This window comes from Rattus rattus, chromosome 14 (genome assembly GCF_011064425.1).
Source record: "Rattus rattus isolate New Zealand chromosome 14, Rrattus_CSIRO_v1, whole genome shotgun sequence".
NCBI classification, from domain to species: Eukaryota; Metazoa; Chordata; class Mammalia; order Rodentia; family Muridae; genus Rattus; species Rattus rattus.
Genome location: NC_046167.1, coordinates 15965410 through 15986333, shown reverse-complemented (window position 1 = coordinate 15986333; position 20924 = coordinate 15965410). Strand labels below are relative to the sequence as shown.

General features: G+C 44.6%; 1 protein-coding gene across 1 annotated transcript in view; it reads left to right on the top strand.

Annotated features, from left to right (window-relative positions):
• The window catches only part of Taf3 (TATA-box binding protein associated factor 3), a 193989-nt gene that overhangs the window by 157881 nt on the left and 15184 nt on the right, over positions 1-20924 (top strand). Inside the window, exons 3-4 of the mRNA XM_032885198.1 lie at positions 1778-3597; positions 13039-13121. Coding sequence (XP_032741089.1) covers positions 1778-3597; positions 13039-13121 — 1903 coding nt within the window. The remainder of the gene's footprint in view (positions 1-1777; positions 3598-13038; positions 13122-20924) is intronic.

Sequence of the window (20924 nt, the reverse complement as noted above, 5' to 3'; positions counted from 1 at the left end):
GTTATCTGTCTTGAGGGCAAGCACCCTCACCCACCAAGCCCTGCCTCTCCCTCTAACTTTCTTCTCAACACTCCCTGGTCCCTTGAGCTCTTTGACATCCAATCTTCCCTGTCTCATTGTTCCTTTTATCCTTGCACAGTTATTCCCTAGGATTCTGATCCCGCATTTCATATTTCATCCCACTCATCGACTATGGTTTCAGTGTCGACAGCAGCCTCTCTCATCCCACTCTGATTTTTGGAATTTCAGTATATTTTTGAGCTACTCAGTCAACAACACTGGCTAAAAGTTCCTCAGGCTTTGTGTCTGGGATTGAGCTAAAGTCATTGCGCTCCGTTCATCTTCCTGTTAATGATGACCCGGATCGTTATAGACCTTATAGCTGTGGGCTTGTGTTTGACTCCTTCATCTCATACCTGAGTCTGTTCACTGACTAAAGAATGTTATTTACCTCTCCTGCTTCCGTCTGCTACCATTTTCTAGTCTAGACTCCTCTTCACTCTTGACTACACTGTGTCAGCCATGCCTCATCTGCCCCCTCCTTTTGGGGTCTGGCACCACCCACTGTGCCCACCGTGTGTTTGGATGGAGATGCTCTTGGACGCACTTCAGTGTGAACTAGCAGAGTACAGACGCCCGTGATGTGGACACGGCTTTACTCAGCTTTCGTTCGTTCTGCTGCTTCCTTCGTCACGTTCCAGACAGATTATTCCGTGGTTTGTTTTTTTTAATTCCGTGGTTCTTGCACACTTCCTCTGTCTCGAGTCCTCCTTTTTACCACCTAACTGTTCATCCTGGACCTTGGCACTCCTGGCAATATTCCAGTCACTGCCTTGTTCCAGAAGTCTTCCCCATGGACAGTGAGTCCTCCCCTCTGCTGTGAACTCCTGGAGCATTTGCCTATGGTACCAGTGCCTTTCTGTGTACCGTACACACGCACTAGTTTAGGTCAGGAGTTGATCATACAGTTCTTTCAGCCATTCTCACTGTGCACTGTATGCTTAGTTAATATTTCAGGGCAGAAGACGGAATCTGATCTTATAAGAAGCAAGTCAAATAGGCAGGGCAAGCACATCAGCTCCTTTTGAAAGCACTTGCTCAAGGAGGTTAAGATTACCTAAGGCCCATCACTCTGTAGGGCCAGACACTAACTAAACACAGCTTCAGATGTCTGAGCCAAATTCGCCACACTATACTGTGCTGCCATCCCAAGTGGGTATGCCTATAATCCAAGTTGTGTACAGAGATTAAAATGTTTTGTACAAGTCTTTTTCATAAGGCTGGGAAGATATCTTAGTCAAGTAAAATGCTTGCCACAGAAGCATGTGGACCTGTATGTAGTCCACCATAACCCAGGTCTCCCTGAATGGGTAAGATCCAGTTTCAGTGAGAGACCCTATCTCAGAAAGTAAGGTGGAAAGCACCTGACAGACATCCCATGTCAGCCTCTGGCTTCCATACACATAAACATACATACGCATACACAGTCTTTTAAAAGTATGTCTTTCATCTCTGAGGTTAGCAGGCATGAACACTGCTGTTACTGAGGGCTGTGTGAGTGCTGGAAGGTAGGAGGTCGGTATTCTCTCAGACTAGGAAATGGCTTTAGGACACTGGTCCTCCTTGTTGCCACTTTGGATGCTTACCCCTAGGCTGGGAAGACCTAGGAGAACTCATTGTTCAATAGATTCTGTTTCTTCCTTCCAAGAAGTGATGTTTGAAGACTAGGTTCTGTTTGTTCTGTCCATTCTAATGATGCCCTCTTCTCCCTTTGCAGAGGAGGAAGAGGAGCAGGTGCCCACTGATGGGGGCACCTCAGCAGAAGCTATGCAGGTGCCCTTGGAAGAAGACGATGAATTGGAGGAGGAGGAAGTCATCAATGATGAGAACTTCTTGGGTAAGAGGCCACTGGACAGTCCTGAAGTGGAAGAAATGCCCTCCATGAAGCGCCCACGACTCCTGAACTCTAAAGGGGACTCCCTAGATGTTGTGTTGTTAGAAGCACGAGAACCTCTCAGCTCAATAAATCCACAGAAGATCCCACCAATGCTTTCTCCTGTGCATGTCCAGGACAGTACGGATCTGGCCCCTCCATCCCCAGAGCCCCCCATGCTGGCTCCATTTGCAAAGTCACAACTACCAATTGCAAAGCCATTAGAAACAAAACCATTTACACCGAAAACAAAGACTAAAGCTAGCTCTCCCGGTCAGAAAACTAAATCACCCAAGGCTACCCTATCACCAGCAAGGCTTGGAAGTCCTATTCGGTCACCAAAAACCATCCCCAAAGAAAAGAAATCACCTGGACGTTCTAAGAGCCCCAAGAGTCCTAAGAGCCCCAAGCTTGTAACCCATGCTCCCCAACCCCCTGTCAGACCTGAAACACCAAATAGGACCCCTTCAGCTATGGTGGTTGAAAAAACTGTTAAGGAGACTATCCCAGTGAAACCAACACAGATGCCCCCGGAAACTGGGAAACTGAACATTGAAATGCAGCTGAAAAAAGGTGTTGTGACAGACAAAACCATCGATGACTCCATCGATGCTGTGATTGCACGAGCCTGTGCAGAGCGGGAGCCAGACCCTTTCGAGTTTTCTTCCGGATCAGAATCCGAAGGAGACACTTTTACGAGTCCTAAGAGGATTTCAGCGTCAGAGTGCACCACTCCGAAAGCTTCCACTTCCTCCAATAACTTTACTAAGTCCCTCGCTACTCCTCTGCCTCTCTCTGGCGGAACCTCCAGTTCGGATAACTCGTGGACAATGGATGCCTCTATTGATGAGGTGGTACGGAAGGCAAAGCTGGGAGCCCCTTCCAACATGCCTCCCACCTTCCCCTATATCTCGTCTCCCTCCATTTCTCCTCCTACTCCTGAACCTCTGCACAAGGGGTATGAGGAGAAAGCCAAGCCGCCGCCTTCCGTGGATGTGAAGAAGAAGCTGAAAAAAGAACTGAAGACTAAGTTGAAAAAGAAAGAAAAGCAGCGAGACAGAGAGAGGGAGAGAGAGAGAAACAAAGAAAAAAGCAAAGAGAAGGATAAAGTGAGAGAGAGGGAGAAGGAAGCTGGAAAGGAGGTTAAGTACCCATGGAAGGAGTTGATGAAAGACGAAGAGTCCGATCCCTATAAGTTTAAAATCAAAGAATTTGAAGACATTGATGCGAAAGTGCGATTGAAAGATGGGATCGTGAGGAAAGAGCGAGAGAAGCATAAGGACAAGAAGAAAGACCGAGAAAGAAGCAAGCGGGAGAAAGATAAGCGAGAAAGGGAAAGGCTTAAAGAAAAAAGCAGAGAAGACAAGATAAAGGCCCCTCCAACGCAGCTGGTGTTGCCCCCAAAAGAAATGGCACTGCCTCTGTTCAGCCCTGCAGCAGTGAGGGTCCCGGCCATGCTGCCGGCCTTCTCGCCAATGCTCCCGGAAAAACTGTTTGAGGAAAAAGAGAAGCCCAAGGAGAAAGAAAGGAAAAAGGACAAAAAGGAGAAGAAGAAGAAGAAAGAGAAGGAGAAGGAAAAGGAGAAGAAAGAGAAGGAGAGGGAGAAGGAGAAAAGGGAGCGAGAGAAGAGAGAGAAAGAAAAGGAGAGACACAAGCATGAAAAAGTAAGCTGGGTGTCATTCTCGGCACTGTCCGAGCAAGGTCCTAGTGCACAGCGAGGTAAACGAAGCCAGGAGGTCTGTCTGTTTCGGATGTAAACCGAGGGGCAGTTAAGTGACATTTATTTGTAATGTGGTTACAAAGATTAAATTTAGTTCTCTAACTAAGCTCTACACACACTGGATGCTAAAAGTATATAGCTTCAGAGGAATCTAATCAAAATCTGTAAATTGTATTCATTAAGCTGATCTCTCTCAGTTACACACACACACACACACACACACACACACGAGTAATACTAAAGTGAATAGTAGTTTGTTCAATGTCAAGTCTACTACTACTGATTTTTGGGTACCTGAAAGCATCTATTTTTCTATGACATGTAAGCCCATGTTCCTTCTGGAAGAAGACAGGAAGCCAACGGAGCCAATGGCCTTTGTCTCCTTTTGGAGACCCACTCTGCCGTTTACTTAGGGGCAGAGAGAGGGCTTGTAGGGCTTGAGCAGCTTCTCTTATTCCTGCTATTTATTTCCCAAGTCAAGATGGGGACTCCTGGGCTAACCTGGTGACTCAGCCAGTAGTCAGAAAGTAATCCATGTGCAGAGACCTCGTCTGTCCTGCCAGGAAAGCAGAGTCCACGTAAACATCAGGAATGCTAGTCAGCCCTGCGATTCCATAAGAGTCGGGAGCTGTCCTGTGGACACAAGTTGTGACCTCTGTTTGGGCAGCTCTGCTCTTCCTCTTGGTCTTGAGAAGGTTACAGACATTCACTTGACACTCAGGACCCTCTGTAGAACTGCAGGGCCTCCAACTCATGCTGAATCTTCTCTGTCTGCACTTGGCCACAGTATAACACCAGAAGTTTCTTTCCACATAATGAATGATGTTGTACCTAACAGCAAGTACAGTACCAATGATGTTACAATGATTTTAGCTTCAGACCTACTTGGAAAAGCTAACTTGGCTGGCAACAGCCACTTTTTTTTTTTTTTCTTCTGCCTTGCTTTTAATTTGTTAGACCCCTTGCCTTTTCCATGAGTAAAGAAATGGAACGAAAATAATGTCAGTAATCGGACACTGGCAAATTAATGAGACACCATTAACTTACTAACAGGATACCAACTCTATAATTTCTCTCATTTTAAAGATTTATTTTATTTTTATTTTTAGTAGTGTGTCCAGAAGAGGATGTTAGATTTCCTGGAGCTAGAGTTACAGGTGGTTGTAAGCTGGGGACTGAAGTGCAGTCAGTAGGAGTGGTCTTAACTACTAAACCATTTTTCCAACACATCTTATTTCTGTCTTTACCATCATGTTATCATTTTATTCTTATGTTGTCTTAATATGATACTTGTCAGGTTTTGAAGCACTCCCACACATTTCTCCCTTCTGACATACCTGTGAAACAGATCCTGCAGGTCTCCCCACAGGTTCCACACCGGGGAGCAAGAGAGGCCTGAGAGAATGGCCATCCCAGTCGAGGGTCACTTATTCACGAGAGCCAAGTCCCTTATTGCACAGATAGTCTTCAAATTTGGAAGTGTTTTCATAGAGATGCTTTCTGATCATAATTAGTCATTACTGGGTCATGTGCCTGGAGTAACAGAAGCTGACTCCTAACCATTTAACATGGTGCCATTGTAACTGGCACCACCTTGACTTTGGGAAGTCAGGCATTGCTGAACGGCCATTATGACTTAATGAAAGCCCATCTGATGAAGCTCGTCAGGCAGGCCGAGTCTGTGCCTCTGCTCAGGATCTCCCTGACTGGAAAAGGAAAGCCCTTCAGGCAGACTCGCTCACCAATAGCTCTATAGACTGTTGCCTGATAGATTGTGTTATTTTTGATAGGTTATATAGATCAGAGAAATGATCAATCACTTACATTATAAGAATTTTACAAATAAGAAGTAGAATTATAGATTAGATTTGAGTTCAATTCCTGCCTTTTGTAAAATTGCTTATATGAAAATAAGACTGTTATACAGATGTGTATAGGGACATGTCTGGCATATCCGGAGTAAATGTTACCTGAGTAATGGAAGTGGTCACAGGAGTAGTAATATTACTCATTTTGAACTACACTATAGAAGTGTGGAAACAGTTATGTCTTAGTCCTTTGTAGCAACAGAAAGGGAAGAGGTGGCATCGTTTGGAAAGCATTAATAAGGAGTAGACTCAAGGCTGCTAGAGCATTAAAGCTTCCTCATTCCGCCCACTAATCTGCACAAATTTCATGCACAACAAATCATCAAAAGCAAAGCTGAAACAGACTGTGTATGCCCTGCAGATTTCCTTAAATGTGGTCAAAAGAAAGATAGTCAAAGGAGGCTAACTGGGGCAGCGAGATGGCCCAATAGGTAAAGACACTAGCTGCCAAACCTGGCGTCCTGAATGCAAACCCACGTGCTAAAAGGAGAGATCTACTTCCCACAAGATGACCCTCTGACCTCCACATACACGCCACGGCACATGCCGGCCCACACAGACGCACAAAGCAAATACATACACACATACTACCTAAATGCATAATGATTGATATTTGTGTGTACATGTACATGTGTTGTAAGACTTGATTATTTCAAACTGAATCGTTGGAATTTATGACTAGATGTGAAGGACTCCTTTAGCCACGATCTGTTTTTAGTATTTTAAGTGTGTTTCACAGAAAAAATGATGACAAAAAACGCCACCTTGTTATGTGTGCTGGTGGAACTAAACAGCTGTGTTCATAATCTCATGTATGCATGCATATGCACATACATGACTGGCCCCCATGTATTTAGCGAGCTTTCTACCATGAACTATGCCTATAGCTCTACCTACAATCTTAAATAGAAGATAAGCTAGAACCATCAGCACCAGACTGAGGAGAGCATGTTCTCCTATTTCCCTGCATTCTTACTTGAGTACGGTCTTAAGGGCAGAGTCACTCCAAAAGGATGACATTACCATTGTAGAAAAAGAGACACATCCTAGGCCCACAGCAGCTTTGGGAAGCTGGGCATTGACGATTACCTGGTACGTATCCCAACCCTACGCTGTCTAGCCATGTGATCCTTGTGGGGCCTTTGCTTGCTTCCTGTCTCTGCTCACGTTCATTTGGGAGAGACAGCATCACCCCGTCCATTGACTTCTGTTTAACATCAGCCTGGGAGGCAGGGCTGTAGCTCAGTTAGAGCACTTGCCTAGCGTCCTAACTCCGGCTCCACTGCACAGCACTGCATAAAGGGGACATTGCAGCCCTGGCCTTTAGTCCTAGCAATCAGTAGGCAGATGCAGGAGGATTAGAGACTCCAGGTCACGCTTGCTTCCATAGTCTATTTGAAGCCAGACTGGGATACATGAGACCATGTCTCAAAACGAGCGAACAAAGAAAACATGTTTGTTTCATACCTTCTGTAAGAATGCTCACCATGAGGGGTTGGGGATTTAGCTCAGTGGAAGAGCCCTTGCCTAGGAAGCACAAGGCCCTGTTCGGTCCCCAGCTCCGAAAAAAAAAAAAAGAACCAAAAAAAAAAAAAAGAATGCTCACCATGAAAGCTCCCCTCCCCCCCAGAACATGCTGAGCAAACACTGACTTTGTTATTTAAAATGTGTAGATGACTATCGGTTTAGAATGTTCTTACAAATAACTAGCAATATTGATCATCCGTGGATAATTTTTAAAAATTTATGCTGGAAAATGTATAGACTTTGAAAAGAATACCCTAAACTTGGACCTGGCTAATAAATTGTCTTATTTGAGCTGACACCGGCTCTTTATGAATGGGCTAACCTAGATAGGAGTGATACTAGGCGATCACCTGAGAGTGTATTTGTATGACAGGCTACTCCATGAGTTAATCCCCCAGACTGCTCTGTGGCTTTGATAACGCTGACTCTGCAGTTCAGCAAGCTGTGCACTGAGAGGTCTGAGTGACATGCTGCCCCAGTGAGGGAGACTGACTTGACTAGGCCCATCTGACCACGTCCTGTGTCCTTGCTACTCAAGCAGCCTGCTCACATTAGTCTCTCTCCACTCTGGCACGGCCAGGACACAGGATGCTACTGGACAGAACAGGTAAGAAAGGCTGATCAGGGATGAGGTGGCCAGAAGGGCTGACATCAGGAGTAAGGTGACCAGAAGGGCTAGTGAACTGTCAGTCCTTGGAGAAACCTTATGAGCTCCTGTTCAACTTCATAAATTTAAAAACGGGGAAGTGATTACCTCAGAGCCCAGTGACTTCAGTAATCAGAACTATTAAACATTTTAATGACTCTTTCATTTGTCCTCATGCCCTTTAGTATCTGCCTACAAATCACCATTGGCTCAGTTAGACGGCTTAATACCAGAGAATCAGTCTTTTTCTCTTTTCTTTTTGACAACAGAATTCCTTCCTTCCTTCCTTCCTTCCTTCCTTCCTTCCTTCCTTCCTTCCTTCCTTCCTTCCTTCCTTCCTTCCTTCCTCATTGCTTGTCATCCATAACTAGTGGAATGAAGGGCTTGCAGTAAACAAAGTTGCTCTGTCTCAGCACTGCCTTCCTGGAGGCCGGGAATGTAAGCGTTTAGTGAGTGTGTTGGGTTTGTATACGGCTACTGAAAGCTGCGCCCCTTCTTCCTATGACTGCACTCCAAGGGCTACTCCCATGACTGGGCGTGGATGGGAGCTTGCTGTCCACAATGGACACCGCTCACTCTGCCCAACCACAGCCAGGCCTCTACAGACTGTCTTGTGAAAGTTTCAAATAGCTGATGGATATTTTGCTAGCCTGTTTAAAAAAGGAACTCATGGAAAGAGCTTAATTGCCGAGAAGGACAACACCGGGGTTACCAACCACCATGAGCATCCTGAATGCTGAGTGCTCCCATGTGGCTTTGTCAGGAGTAGTGCAGGGGTTTCTGACACACCTGCACAGGTGGACATCCAGACTACTTCCTGCTAGCCTGGCTTCCCCAAGCCAGCGCACACATGCTGGAGGCTCTTTGCTTTTTTTTTTTTTTTTTAAATGAAAGGAGTTTAACATTAAAAAATAAATAAATAAACTTGGACAGATTAAATTGACAAAGCTGCCCATTACCTTTGTAGAAAGTCCCTGTCAAAAGATAAACTTTAAAGCTGGAACGCATGAAAGGGTTCCAAGATAGAATTTAAATTTAAACTGATTCTTTAGAGATAAGCTTTTTAAAAATCCACCTCTTTGCTTCAAGTCAGGATTTTAAAAAATAAATTTCCCCTTTAAATCTCTTGAGCGATTTTCATTTTTTGCAAGGCCGCACTGCTGGTGTCCTGGAAAAATGGAGAGTTAGGGCTTTATCAGTTGGTGCCCTGAGGTATGTGGCAAAGAAGCTAAATCCTTGAAGATTAGCAAAAAAACTGCAGCACATGGCAATAAGGGGCTTATATGACTACTAGTGTTAGCTCAGGTGAAAGGGGTATTGCTTATACATAAAACTGGACAAATCCACCGACAATGTATTTTTAGTTAGCTACAAAGGAGTCTTATATGGCCGGACTTTACCTCTTTGGTGAATTGGGAAGCTTAGTAATCCACTGTAAATGCTCTTCTGCTCACCCCAATTCACAACATTACTCCAAAGTGCTGTTCTTTTATTTTAACCCTTAGGAGCTCCCCTTGGCCCCAGGATGTGGCTTTGTGCCATTAGAAAGTGAAATCCATCAAATTGTTTAAGTAAACAGTTGCTATTATCATTCAGTGTGTTGTCTTCAGGAAAGTTCAGGAGAGACATTGTTTTTAATTTATAGTTAGGATCTCTGTCTTTATTTTATTTTGGTAAGCATTCAGATAGAGTTAGCATACAAATTCAGGAAGAACGTATATAGACATTTTGCTCCCTCTATAGCATTACCATCTTATTAATCTCTTTCCCTTGAGCAGAATGGTCTTACTCCTCTTTCTCTGTACTTCCAGACTACTTTTCAGAATAAACATGACTTAACTTTTTGACTGGAATTAAGGCATTTGACTGCTCTATGGGTAGAGTGTCCATTGTCCTGGCTGCCTGAGATAGTCTTGGCTCATGTCTACTTCAGAATGTAGTTAACAGTTCCTTCTTTCACTACCAGACGTATCTGTGCAGGCAATGTTGAGTATCGTGATTACAGATAAACTTTGAGCTGAGGTAGCAAAACCATATCAGTTGGTGGAATGCCAGTTGCCTTCAAGATGCATTCATACCATTCTGAATCTGACTATATTTCCATTTTTGTTTGCCTGTTTTGTACGCATCATTTAATTGATTTTATTTGTTTTGTTTTTTGAGACAGGGTTTTTCTCTGTATCCCTGGCTTTCCTAAAACTTTCTGTGTAGACCATGCTAGCCTTGAACCCACAGAGATCCACATTCCCCTGCCTCCCCAGTGCTAGGATCAAAGGCATGCAGCACCGCACAAAGGCTTCATTTAGCTTTTGGGGTAAGTCATGAGTAGCCCATGTTTTGGTTCATGTCACTGGTCAGATCCTTCGCAATAAAAATCCAGCTGTTCAGCTGAATGAAGGTAAAACCAAAGTTAATCTCAAATTCCCATAAATTCACTAGCCTTCCATAAAGAAAAGTGCCTACTGCTTGCCCTAGGACTGATACAAGTGCTCATGAGTTACTCTAAGATACCTGGTAGAGAAAGTGAGCGATTCCATCCAGGATACACATATACCAAGACCCAAAGAATGCCTGAGTCCCAAGGGATTGTGTTTTGATTTTGTGTCAGGAAGCTTGAATCTACATAATTTGTTTACTAATTTTGCAACCCTGAGCAAACCTTGGGTTGTTTGAGAGTAGTTATGTGGGGAGAGTCTGCCCTCCATACCTGCGCTGTTGTTTGTGAAGATCAGTTGGATGGTGTTCAGGTGATTCCTTAAAATACTGGGCAAGTCTAAGTCGCTGGTATCACAGAGAAGAGAAGCAGGTAAAGCACAGTGCGGAGTAGAACAGTTAACAAAGAGGAGTCTATTTACGGTGGAGTGGAGCAGCTTTGTCTTTAAAACATAAGCTCTGCCAAGTGAGGTAGTGCAGGTCTTCTTTATTCCGGCGCTTGGGAGGCAGAGGAGAGCAGATCTGAGTTTGAAGTCAATGTGGTGTCCATGTTGAGTTCTGGCCAGCCAAGGACTGTGCAGTGAGACCCTGTCTCTAACAAAATGAATAAAAATGAGGAAACAGACAATAAAGAGAATGACTAAAGGTTGTTAGCCAGAGGACAAAGAGAAGATAATTTTTTAAAGATAAGAATTTAGCACATTTAAAAGTTTGTCCCCCCCCACCCCCACCCCGGAGCTGAGGACCGAACCCAGGGCCTTGCGCTTGCTAGGCAAGCGCTCTACCACTGAGCTAAATCCCCGACCCCACATTTAAAAGTTTAATGGGAGAGCTGGAGAGATGGCTCAGTGGTTAAGAGCACTGACTGCTCTTCCAGAGGTCCTGAGTTCAATTCCCAGCAACCACATGGTGGCTCACAACCATCTGTGATGAGATCTGATGCCCTCAGTCTGAAGACAGTGACAGTGTACTCACATACATTAAATAAATCTTTTTAAAAAAAAAGTTTAGTGAGAATAATTTATGGAGTCAAGAGGCTTGATGTTCTGTAAGTTATGGTACAGAAGGGAGAAGGTTCTCAAGAAGTCTAGAGGAGATGGACTTCATACTCAGGGCCTAAGAAGTTTGTACATTCATAGGAAATAAAGGAATTCACCTACCTCCAGCCTCAATATTCATACCTTTTTCCTAAGCAAAAGCAAAAAAAAAAAGAAACCCAGGGGAGAATCTTGAAAGAAATGGTGGTTTGGAATCTTTGCTTCATGTTGAGGATTTAAATGTTTCTTACACACTTACATGTCACTGTGGTAGATGTTGAGAAAGAACAGAAAACAAAACAGATGACTTCCATGGTATTTGAATGAAATGGACATTCAAATAAATTGATATTAAAAGCATCCATAAAGTCACAGGTTTTGGTTTTAGGTTGATTCTGGAAGAGAAGTGTAGTTACTGAATAATAGGATCTGTGTTCGGATAAGCATTGATTCAACTAATGTTTATGCTTTGTGGGGTTCAAGGGAATAGTCAGACAGACTTCTGTGATGATAGGTTTGTAAATGAACTGCAGATAGAATGTAAGTCAGTATTTGTAGATAGATGTCGGGGTTAACAATGGCATACAGGCTTGAAGTATTCCAGGACAAGTTAAACATCTGCCAGTGCTTGGGACAGTCCCACATGACAAAGAATTTCCCACCAAAAACTTTCTGACTAGCCAGTCACCACTGAAAAAGATAAGAATTTGGGAGTACATAAATTTCATCTCGTTTATTCAAAACACTTATACCATACGATCTCAGCTGCCAAGAGACAATGTAATGTCATGTTCAATTTGTATATTTTCTTTCTGACTAATATTTGTGAAGTCGTCAACTTTTTCAAGAGTCATTATCTTCACCATAAAGTCTTTCTAAAATGAGAAAGTGTGACACACACACACACACACACACACACACACACACACACACACGCTTCAGTTTTCCTACTTGGTGCTGTAATTATATTTAGCTTCCAGGTGTGGTGAAACAAATTTACAGTGAGCTTTGCATTCATCAAGACCTGTGAGTGAACGCTGTCGTATAGGGAAGATCTCATGGCAGCCTTTATGGTTATGCTCAGTGGTTAGGAGCACTGGCTGCTCTTCCAGAGGACCCAGGATTAGTTCTCAGCACCAACGTGGTAGCTCACAATGGTCTCTAACTGCAGTACCAATAGACCCAACCCCCTTCTTACCTCCACAGGTACCAGGCACACATGCAGCGCACAAACATACATGCAGGCAAGACATACACATAAAATAAAAAGTGAAATGACCTTTAAAAATAAATAAAAATCTGGTGGTTATGTAAATATCTTTCAGATGCTATGATATCACTTGTGTCTGTGAATGTTGTTTGTGTGTAAAACAATAAAACCAAAGAAACGAGCACAAACCAGTAAGCGAGAAACAGCTGCCAATTAATATAACATAAATAAAGTTCATAGACTGTGTGTGTATCCTTCAGTTATTGAAAGACATGGAGTGGAGCTGAGAGAAGGCTCAGGTGCTCCAACCGTAAGGACCTAACGTAGAACCCAGTAAAAAGCAGGCAACCAGTAGCGTGCGTCTGGAGCGCCAGAGGGGGGAGGCAAGGCAGAGACACTTGGAATACCCCTACCTTTCAAATTGACGAGATTCTGCTTCGGTGAGGGGGCAGTCTTCAGAAAAGGAGGAGAATGATCCAGGAAGACACCCACTTCTACCTCTGGCCTCTCACACTCCCATCTACACACAGAACACGTACTAGCCATGTCTTTTTATCCAGCATTTCAATGGCTTTGTTAGGTTTGTGGGATGGGAATGTAGAAGAGAAGGCATCCTTACTTGCGGGAGGATTTATTTTTCTAACTAATGTACTAATTTCCACAGATAAAAGTGGAGCCCGTCATCCCAGCCCCAAGTCCAGTTATCCCCAGGTTGACTCTTCGAGTTGGCGCTGGCCAGGACAAGATGTAAGTATGAATCTTGGGAGTGGGTGAGATGTAAGGGAGAGAGCAGGCAGAGGGGAGAGTCCATCCTGAGCATGGCCTCGGGCTAAACCAAAGTCCGAGCAAGAGAGGCTGCTCCTGCCAGGCGCCTGGGGAGCTGCTTAGCCAGCATAGCTGAGTTATGTAGGCATCAGGCTGAGGGGAGAGAAGCTGAAGTCTGACCCCAGGAGGGAGAGGTGGAGGGTAGGACCTAGATGAAGAGTGCTGGGAGGAGCACGGGAACTGTGGAAGATGCTGGAAGAGCTGGCCAGCCTGCTTTGCTAAACTAACAGGCACCTCCATTAGCCATTTGTTTCTAAGACCTAACAGAGCAGCACTAACCCATGGGTGTAAACACAGATATTTACAAGGCCTTTTGACAACAGTCCATATGGTAAACCAACAGTAGAAGACCCCCACCACCATAATCCAGGGCCTGTGACCTCCCCAGACCTGGGCGTTTGACAGGGTTTATCATGCAGGAGATCACTGTCATCAGTTCATTTCATCACAGGGCATGTGTATTCCATATACTGCTCTCTCGGTGCTAAATGTCCCTCATTAAAGAAGTCTCGGGATTATGATGGGGTAAGATGGAGGCCAACATCGTCTTTCACAAAGTCTGTGCTCAAGAAAGGGGGGGGGGCTGAAGGAGCGAGCCCAGGTGGTCCTTAGTCTCCCCCACATTCTCTGACTGATCTCCACATCACTGTGCTGTCTGCACAGACCTAGGTGGCAGGTGGGGCTTATCTTCAGAACTCTGCATTCTGCTCGAGCTTACTGAGGGAGATGGGACAGAGCCGGGCTCCAGCTCAGCAGGAGCACTTACCTCGCATGCTCAAGCTCCAGGGAGCACCTTCTCCTGGGAAACTCTGTGCCTGTCTCACTGCTCTGAGGGATACTCTTGTTCATCCTTCAAAAGATACTTTACCAACTCTCGTTTAACTCCTGTTTTCTCCATATCTCATTGGTACTGTCTTAACTCCCACACAGAAGCTTGGCTTCCTCCCTTTAGGGAATTAAGATTTAAAAAGGCATTGCTGGTTCCATTCATCTCTCTGCCCTGAAGCGGCTGTTGGTAATTCTGTTGGCTGTGTGTTCTGTTTTCACCTTTCAATAAATCATTCATATTCCTTAGAGCTAGGAAGATGCAAGGCTGGATCCTATTACTCTGGAACAAATGTCCAGCTTGAGGGAAATTAGAACAGCCTGGATTCTAGACAGATTACCTGGGAAATAAAGAGTTACATAACGTGTAACTTGGATGTGCCTAGGTGACTGCCAAGTTGCATGGACAGTTAATGACTTGACCAAAGCAAGCATACAAGTGTACAGGACAAAACATTCGTGCAACACATTGCATGTCAAATTAAAATCAGAGGGAGGTAGGGACTCAAGTCAAATAGAATTTCATAGAAATAGAAATTCAGTAAGTATTGGGGGGATGGGAAGGTCTAAGTTAGAGCTTAGTAAACTGCACCCGGTGAGCCGTAGTCCGCCTACTGCTTGCTTTTGTATGACCTGTAAGCTAAGAATGGTTTTTCTGCTTTCAAATGACTGAAAAAGTTAAGATTCTTCTGTGGGTATAGCATTGGTGCAGCAGTTAAGGGCACTTGTTACTCCCACAGAGGACCAGAGTTCAATTCTTCGCATGAACATCGGTGACACAGTCACCTGTAGCTTCAAGTCCAGAGGGTCTGCACCTATGTGCCCATACACATAAAACGTTTAATTAAAAATTGAAAGCAGCGTTATGGCGCTCGAGTAGTGGGTGACATTCAAACCGTAGCCCTCTTTTACAGTAGCACATGAGGAGCTTCGCTGGACAGACCTTGGTTTGTGGCTGTAGTGCTGGGAAACTAGAGTCCTATCACTGTGTGTTCTCTTCTTGTCTGTACACCTGGGGGGTGAGCTAATGCTCTTTTAAGGGGAAATTAACGAGCAGCTGGATATTCAAAAACAAGAGAATCTGTGTATTCCTTCTATCTGTGTGTTGGGGGGGGGGTTGTTTATTGCTAAAGGACCAAGTCTTTTGAAATTATAAGAGAAAGAAGAAGCTTTACAAGGTTCAAATTATACCCTTTTCTTTAGAAGATCTTTAAGACAATATTTAGCTTCTAAGTCTTGAGGAACTTAGGCCTTCTGCCCTTGATCCACAAAAGAGCTTTGTGGTTAGGACGGGTCCTCTGTCCTCCGTTCGTGCCCCTCACAGCAAGGCCGCAGCAGCAGTTTGTCTTCCTCAGTCTCCCGTCCCTCAAAACTGTCGTAGAGGGTTCTAGGATGCCAGGGCCTTTCCTCACAGTGTAAAAACTCAGGGCAGCTTTTCAAAAACCCCAGATTCCTTGAACATGTCTGCGAGTAATAGATGTCCAGAGTTCCCTCCAGTCCACACTGAAGAGGAATAGAGGCACTGACCCCAAATCTACAGTCTCAGCCATGTGAATGAGGGAGCTTGCGTTCAAGGCCACTGCTGAAGTGTCTAGGCCCACGATCCTGCTGGGCTTTCAACTTGGCCAGGAGCCTAGAGCTCTGCTGGTCAGATGACAAGGAGTGCATGGTGCTCAGGGGCAGCACAACTGTCCTGTGTTTGTTACCCTGACCTTACTATTTGCTGGCCTATGTTATTTGGGGCAACTTGAGAAAGGATGGCATTACCCTGGTCCTCTCCTGAGGAACACAGCGAAGTAACATGACAGAGATTGTTAGGGACACAGTCTCTTCCTAGAAGCTATGTATGATGGTGTACACCTTCAATCCCAGCACTCTGGGAAGAAACAGCAGGTGGATTTCTATAAATTTGATGTTAGCCTTGTCTTCATAGCACATTCAGGCCAGTCAGAGCTATGAAGGGAGACCTTGTCTCAAAAAAAAAAGCAATTGTCAGGAAAGAAACATGACAGAAATGACAGAATAGTGCTTTCAGAGTTGAAACCTCTGAATATTTATATAATTGAAAATTCAGTTAAGTCTCATAGGAAAAGGCAATAAAAACATAATATAGATTTGTACAAACTTTGGTGGTAACTGCTGATGGAGAATGACCATTCTTCCCTCACATTTTGCAAATGCCCTCCTTAATGCTGTGCTGTCACAGATGCAGGAGGGAGTATCTTACACCTCCCACCCCATCCCACAGAGCATCTAAGTAGCTAGACTGGTCCTAAACTGGGACTGTGGCCATGTGCCCCAGCTCTGAGCCTCTGCCCTTTCCCATCTGCCAGGCTATACTTCCCCCACAGAGAGGCTCATGATGGCGAATTCACGAACCTCCCTCCTCTGCCTGTACAGCGATGAGCCTGTCGGACAGCAGTATCTGCTCTCAGTGAGACCATGGTTCCTCTGAGAGTTTGCATGGGTTGCATGGTGTATTCTGTTTCACAGGCTTCACCCAGTTCTCTGGTTGGCTTTGAGGTACTGGAGGCTGCTTTACTACTGGAGATTTCATTCTGTTGATACTTTGATTTCCAGTAGTGACTGGTCGACTTCTCTACTCCTGAGAGTTTCTTCCTTCCTGACAGAGCTGCTGAAAAGTTGATGCACTCTTGTTTATGCCATCTTGGGTTTGCTACAGGTTTGCATGAGTGGGGATTTTTTTTTCCTTTTTTGTTTTTTGTTTGTTTGTTTGTTTTTCGGAGCTGGGGACCGAACCCAGGGCCTTGCGCTTGCTAGGCAAGCGCTCTACCACTGAACTAAATCCCCAACCCTGAGTGGGGATTTTTAATAGATGTTATTTCTCAGTTAGTTCCATAAACTGTGAAAATTAGAGCTGAAGCTTATTAATCAAAAGATAGAAGGTCTGATATTTTAAAAACATAAAATAGGTCTAGATACTTGTCTCTGTGTTGCCAAACTTCTGACAAGAGAAATAGAGTAGCCATAAGGAAATACAAAAATAACCATTTAACACTTTCAAGAAAAATAAACATCTTCCTGTTTTAAAATGTACCATACATACTGTATGCTTGTAATTCCTTGCACTAGAGGGCTGAGACAGGAGGATTGCTGCAAGTTTGAGGCCAGCCTGTGTTATGTAGCCAACCCTGTCAGCAGTGGGCAGAGGGGAAGTCCAGAAGGAAGGTGGGTTCTCAGAGTACGGGACAAGGGTGGGCAAGAGGAGCAGATGCCTTCGTGGTCGTTAGAGAAGGGCGGGCAGGACCAGAGCAAAGAGGCCTTTGTATGGTAGCACCAAAGTGGAGCTCGGTGGTCCACAGCCTGGCCCTTCAGGTGGGGAAGGCCTGTTGATTTTCTAATTTCAATATCTTCCCCGTCACAAAAACAGAAACAAAAGTGTTTGGTTTTGATTTTGATCTTTAATTGAGTTACCATGGGCTGTCTTTCTTTGCCCTACCCTGGGGAGATCATTTTGGAAACGGGCCCTCCCCCAGGTGCTTCCCAGGCTGTAAGGTTGCTAACACAGACAATGACAGAACAGTGTTTCAAGACTAACCATATTTAGATTTTATAAATGCAGTCTAAATTTTTTAAAAGATTGTGTCTGCAACATTAAATTGACCTCTTTTTTATTTTAATTTAATTTTTTTAACTTATTCACTTTACATCCTGCTCACAGCACCTCTCCCAGTCACCCCCTCCCACAATCCTTCCCTCCATCCCCCCTCCCTTTCTCCTCTGTGCCTGTGCCTCCCATCCCCAGGTATCCCCCCCACCATGGCACATTAAGTCTCTCTGAGGCTAGGCCCTTCCTCTCCCACTGAGGCCAGACAAGGCAGCCCAGCTAGAAGAACATATCCCAGGGACAGACAACAGCTTTTGAGACAACTTCTGTTCCAGTTGTGTGGGACCCACACATGGCTCTCCTGGCTGCCGGGTGACTGACTGAGAGGCCTGTGAGGTCCTGTCTTCTCTGTGCCCCTCGCTCTCTCAGCTCCCTCGTCACAAACAGGCAGTTAGATGGATGTTTGTTTGGATTGTCAGCTGTGTTCTAGGTTTCTGGTTTTTTGCTTTTTGTTTTTCCAGAAAGCTCCAGTCTTCGTGTATTACATCACTCTTTTCACTAACCTGGGATTGTGGCAAAGTCTTAATTTAATTTCTTCCTCTGGAGCACTGTAGTTTGCTCACCAACACCAAAAATGCAGTACATATATTTAAGAGAAAAACTAGTGTGCTGTCAGAACATCCAGCTTTGGATTTGGGAATGCTTTTATGACCTAGTAAAACAAGTGGAAAGATTACAATCAAAGCTTTTCCATCTTGCTTGTAAACAATTACAGCACTCCTTATAGGGATGCCACATTAGAAGACTGAGGGAAATTTACTGAATTCCATTCTAATGCAATTAGAGCTAATTTTGTTCCTTAAATGAATAAAAGGTCAGCCAGTAAATCTAGCTTATCTGGAGTCCAGACTTCAATAAATTGTTTTATTTAATTTGTTGTAAAAGATCTTATCCTTAATGGGTCTAGGTCTTATTAGTTCACTTAGGTTTTAAAATATTTATGACCACCTTTTTAGATATGATTTGAATGATAGTTGGAAAGTTTCTCTTCACAGCTTTATCAAGGCCCAACATCGCTAATTGAATGAATATAGGAAGGTACTTAAGATTTGTTATCTGAAAAAAAAGCTGATGTGAACTTCCAGAATTTAAATGTTCTTTAACCTGTGACGGGCAGAGATAATTTAGCTGTGTCGTGGTAACCTTTCGGCTACTATCTGATTATAATTCTCCCTAAAGATCAACCTGCTCACATTTCAGGTCTTTATAAAACAATAGGTGCCTGGGGATAGAAATGTTTACACTCCTGCCACGTCATTTGCATTCTGTGTTCCCTGTCTACCCTGTGGTAGACTCAGACACTTGCATAAAGATTGTGGAAACATGGAGTAACTTGTTTCTTCCCCTTTTCCACCTCTGCCTCAGGAGTTTATAAAGCGGATCCCCACATCACAACATGGGTTCTGGGATGAAGTTTTTCCTTTTTTCTTACAGTGTGGCCTCAGTTCTACACATAGAACTGGCAAGCCTTGTTGGCCTGTTTGCCCGGATTTGTTCTGTGGGGTTCCAGAGTTGCACATCATCGTATCCCCTATCAGCCTGTCTTCCAGGCTCCGAGAAAGACCTTGGAGCAGCATCCTTACCAACCCTTGAAGGCCAGTCTCGTCCCGTGCCTTTTATCAGCTCACAACTCCCACTCGTGCTGGGGCCTTTCTCTTTCCCTTTCCTCATTCCTCTGCTCTCTCGGCTGTCTTCTTCCTTTTTCTCTTGCTTTTCTTTCAACCTTATCCTTGCATGGGGAACCCATACCTTCCCTAGGCTTCTCTCTGTCAGGGAAATCGGAGAACTCAGCCTTTGGAGCACCTTGCTCTGTTTTAACTCTTTGGCCCACTGCATCCTGGTTTCCACTCAAGGGGTGCTTTCTAGTCTTTGAAAATTCTGTGCACGTATACAATGTATGTTGACCATACTCGTCAGCTACCCCCTCTCTCCAACTCCAGCTGTTGCCCCAACCCATCTCCCACCCACCACCAGGTCCTATTTTAACAGTTGGTTATTAATAATCCTCAAGGTTGAAATAATGTTTCCCATATGCCGATAAGTGTGTGGCCATCCAATGGGTCATAAGCAACCCATGTCCATGTCCTTAGAGAGGAGCTTTCCCTCCCTCAGCAGCCACCAACTACCAATAGCTCCTCGGCTTTGGGTGGGTCCTTGAGGGCCTCTCCCTGTGCAGGCTGTAGTTTTGATGGCTGTATTTTGTTCAGACAACCATAACTGCTGTGATTTGATGTGTACAACAGCCATATCATGGTCAACATCAGCATTTCTTAGCTGTTCTCCCCGGCCACCAGTCCTTCCATGCTCTCCGTCCTCTTCCTTGAAGTTCCCTGAACTTTTGATGGGAGATTGATAGAGATGGCCTGTTCTTAATTAAACACTACCCTGGCCAAAAGAATCTTCTCTAACCAAACAGAAAGCAGTATGACTCTATGAGGATAAACTAAGTATTGTTCGACAGCGTACAGTTTAGCTAAATAACAATAGTATCTCCCAACCCCAGACCCATGACCACCCCAGTCTTAGGACCCGGATTTACAACAGGCATGAAGTCACCCCTCCTTGTGTCTGATCAGAATGCAGTGGCTACACACATAGCTCTCGTGCCACTCTTACACAGTGGGTGTATCTTACCGCAGGTCAACATTCAGAACGCAGGGTCTAGTACTGAGAAAGATCACTGATGGCTTTTGTCTCCCATGCATAGCACCTTCTGATACTCTGTAAGATAGCCTTCCGGGAGGAGTTTCTACTCATTCAAGGTTGATAGCCTTCAGGGAGGAGTTTCTACTTATTCAAGGCTGATTTTCCTGTGCCCTGCAACTGGAGTGCGTAGTGCTTCAACAGCAGGGCTGCCTGCCGTCCTCTCTAATTGAATTGTTTTCTTGAGACGGAGGGCCATAGGTTTCCATGTAGCTGTCTCACAGTCTTCATTTGCGAGGCTTCTGTAACTTCTTGCAGGGATCGGTGCAGAGAGCAGGCTGAGTCCTAAGCGTGTTGCTTTGCTCTTCAGGGCCCTGTTGCCCATGGATATCGCTAGCACCCATTTCTCCCTGCTTGTCTGCCTTGTTCTCTGACCATCCCTTTTGCTTTCTCGTATACTCCTGTTTCTTCACCTTCCCTTCTTGCTCCTCTCCGTCTCTCACTGCTTGCTTACTCTTTATGTTTCAGTCCAGCAGTGTTGTTAAAGCCCTTTTGTTCATCGCATTTAGCCCAGTTACCTTTCAGAATATTTTGACCAATGTCATTGTCAAGAGTGTCAAGCGCATCTT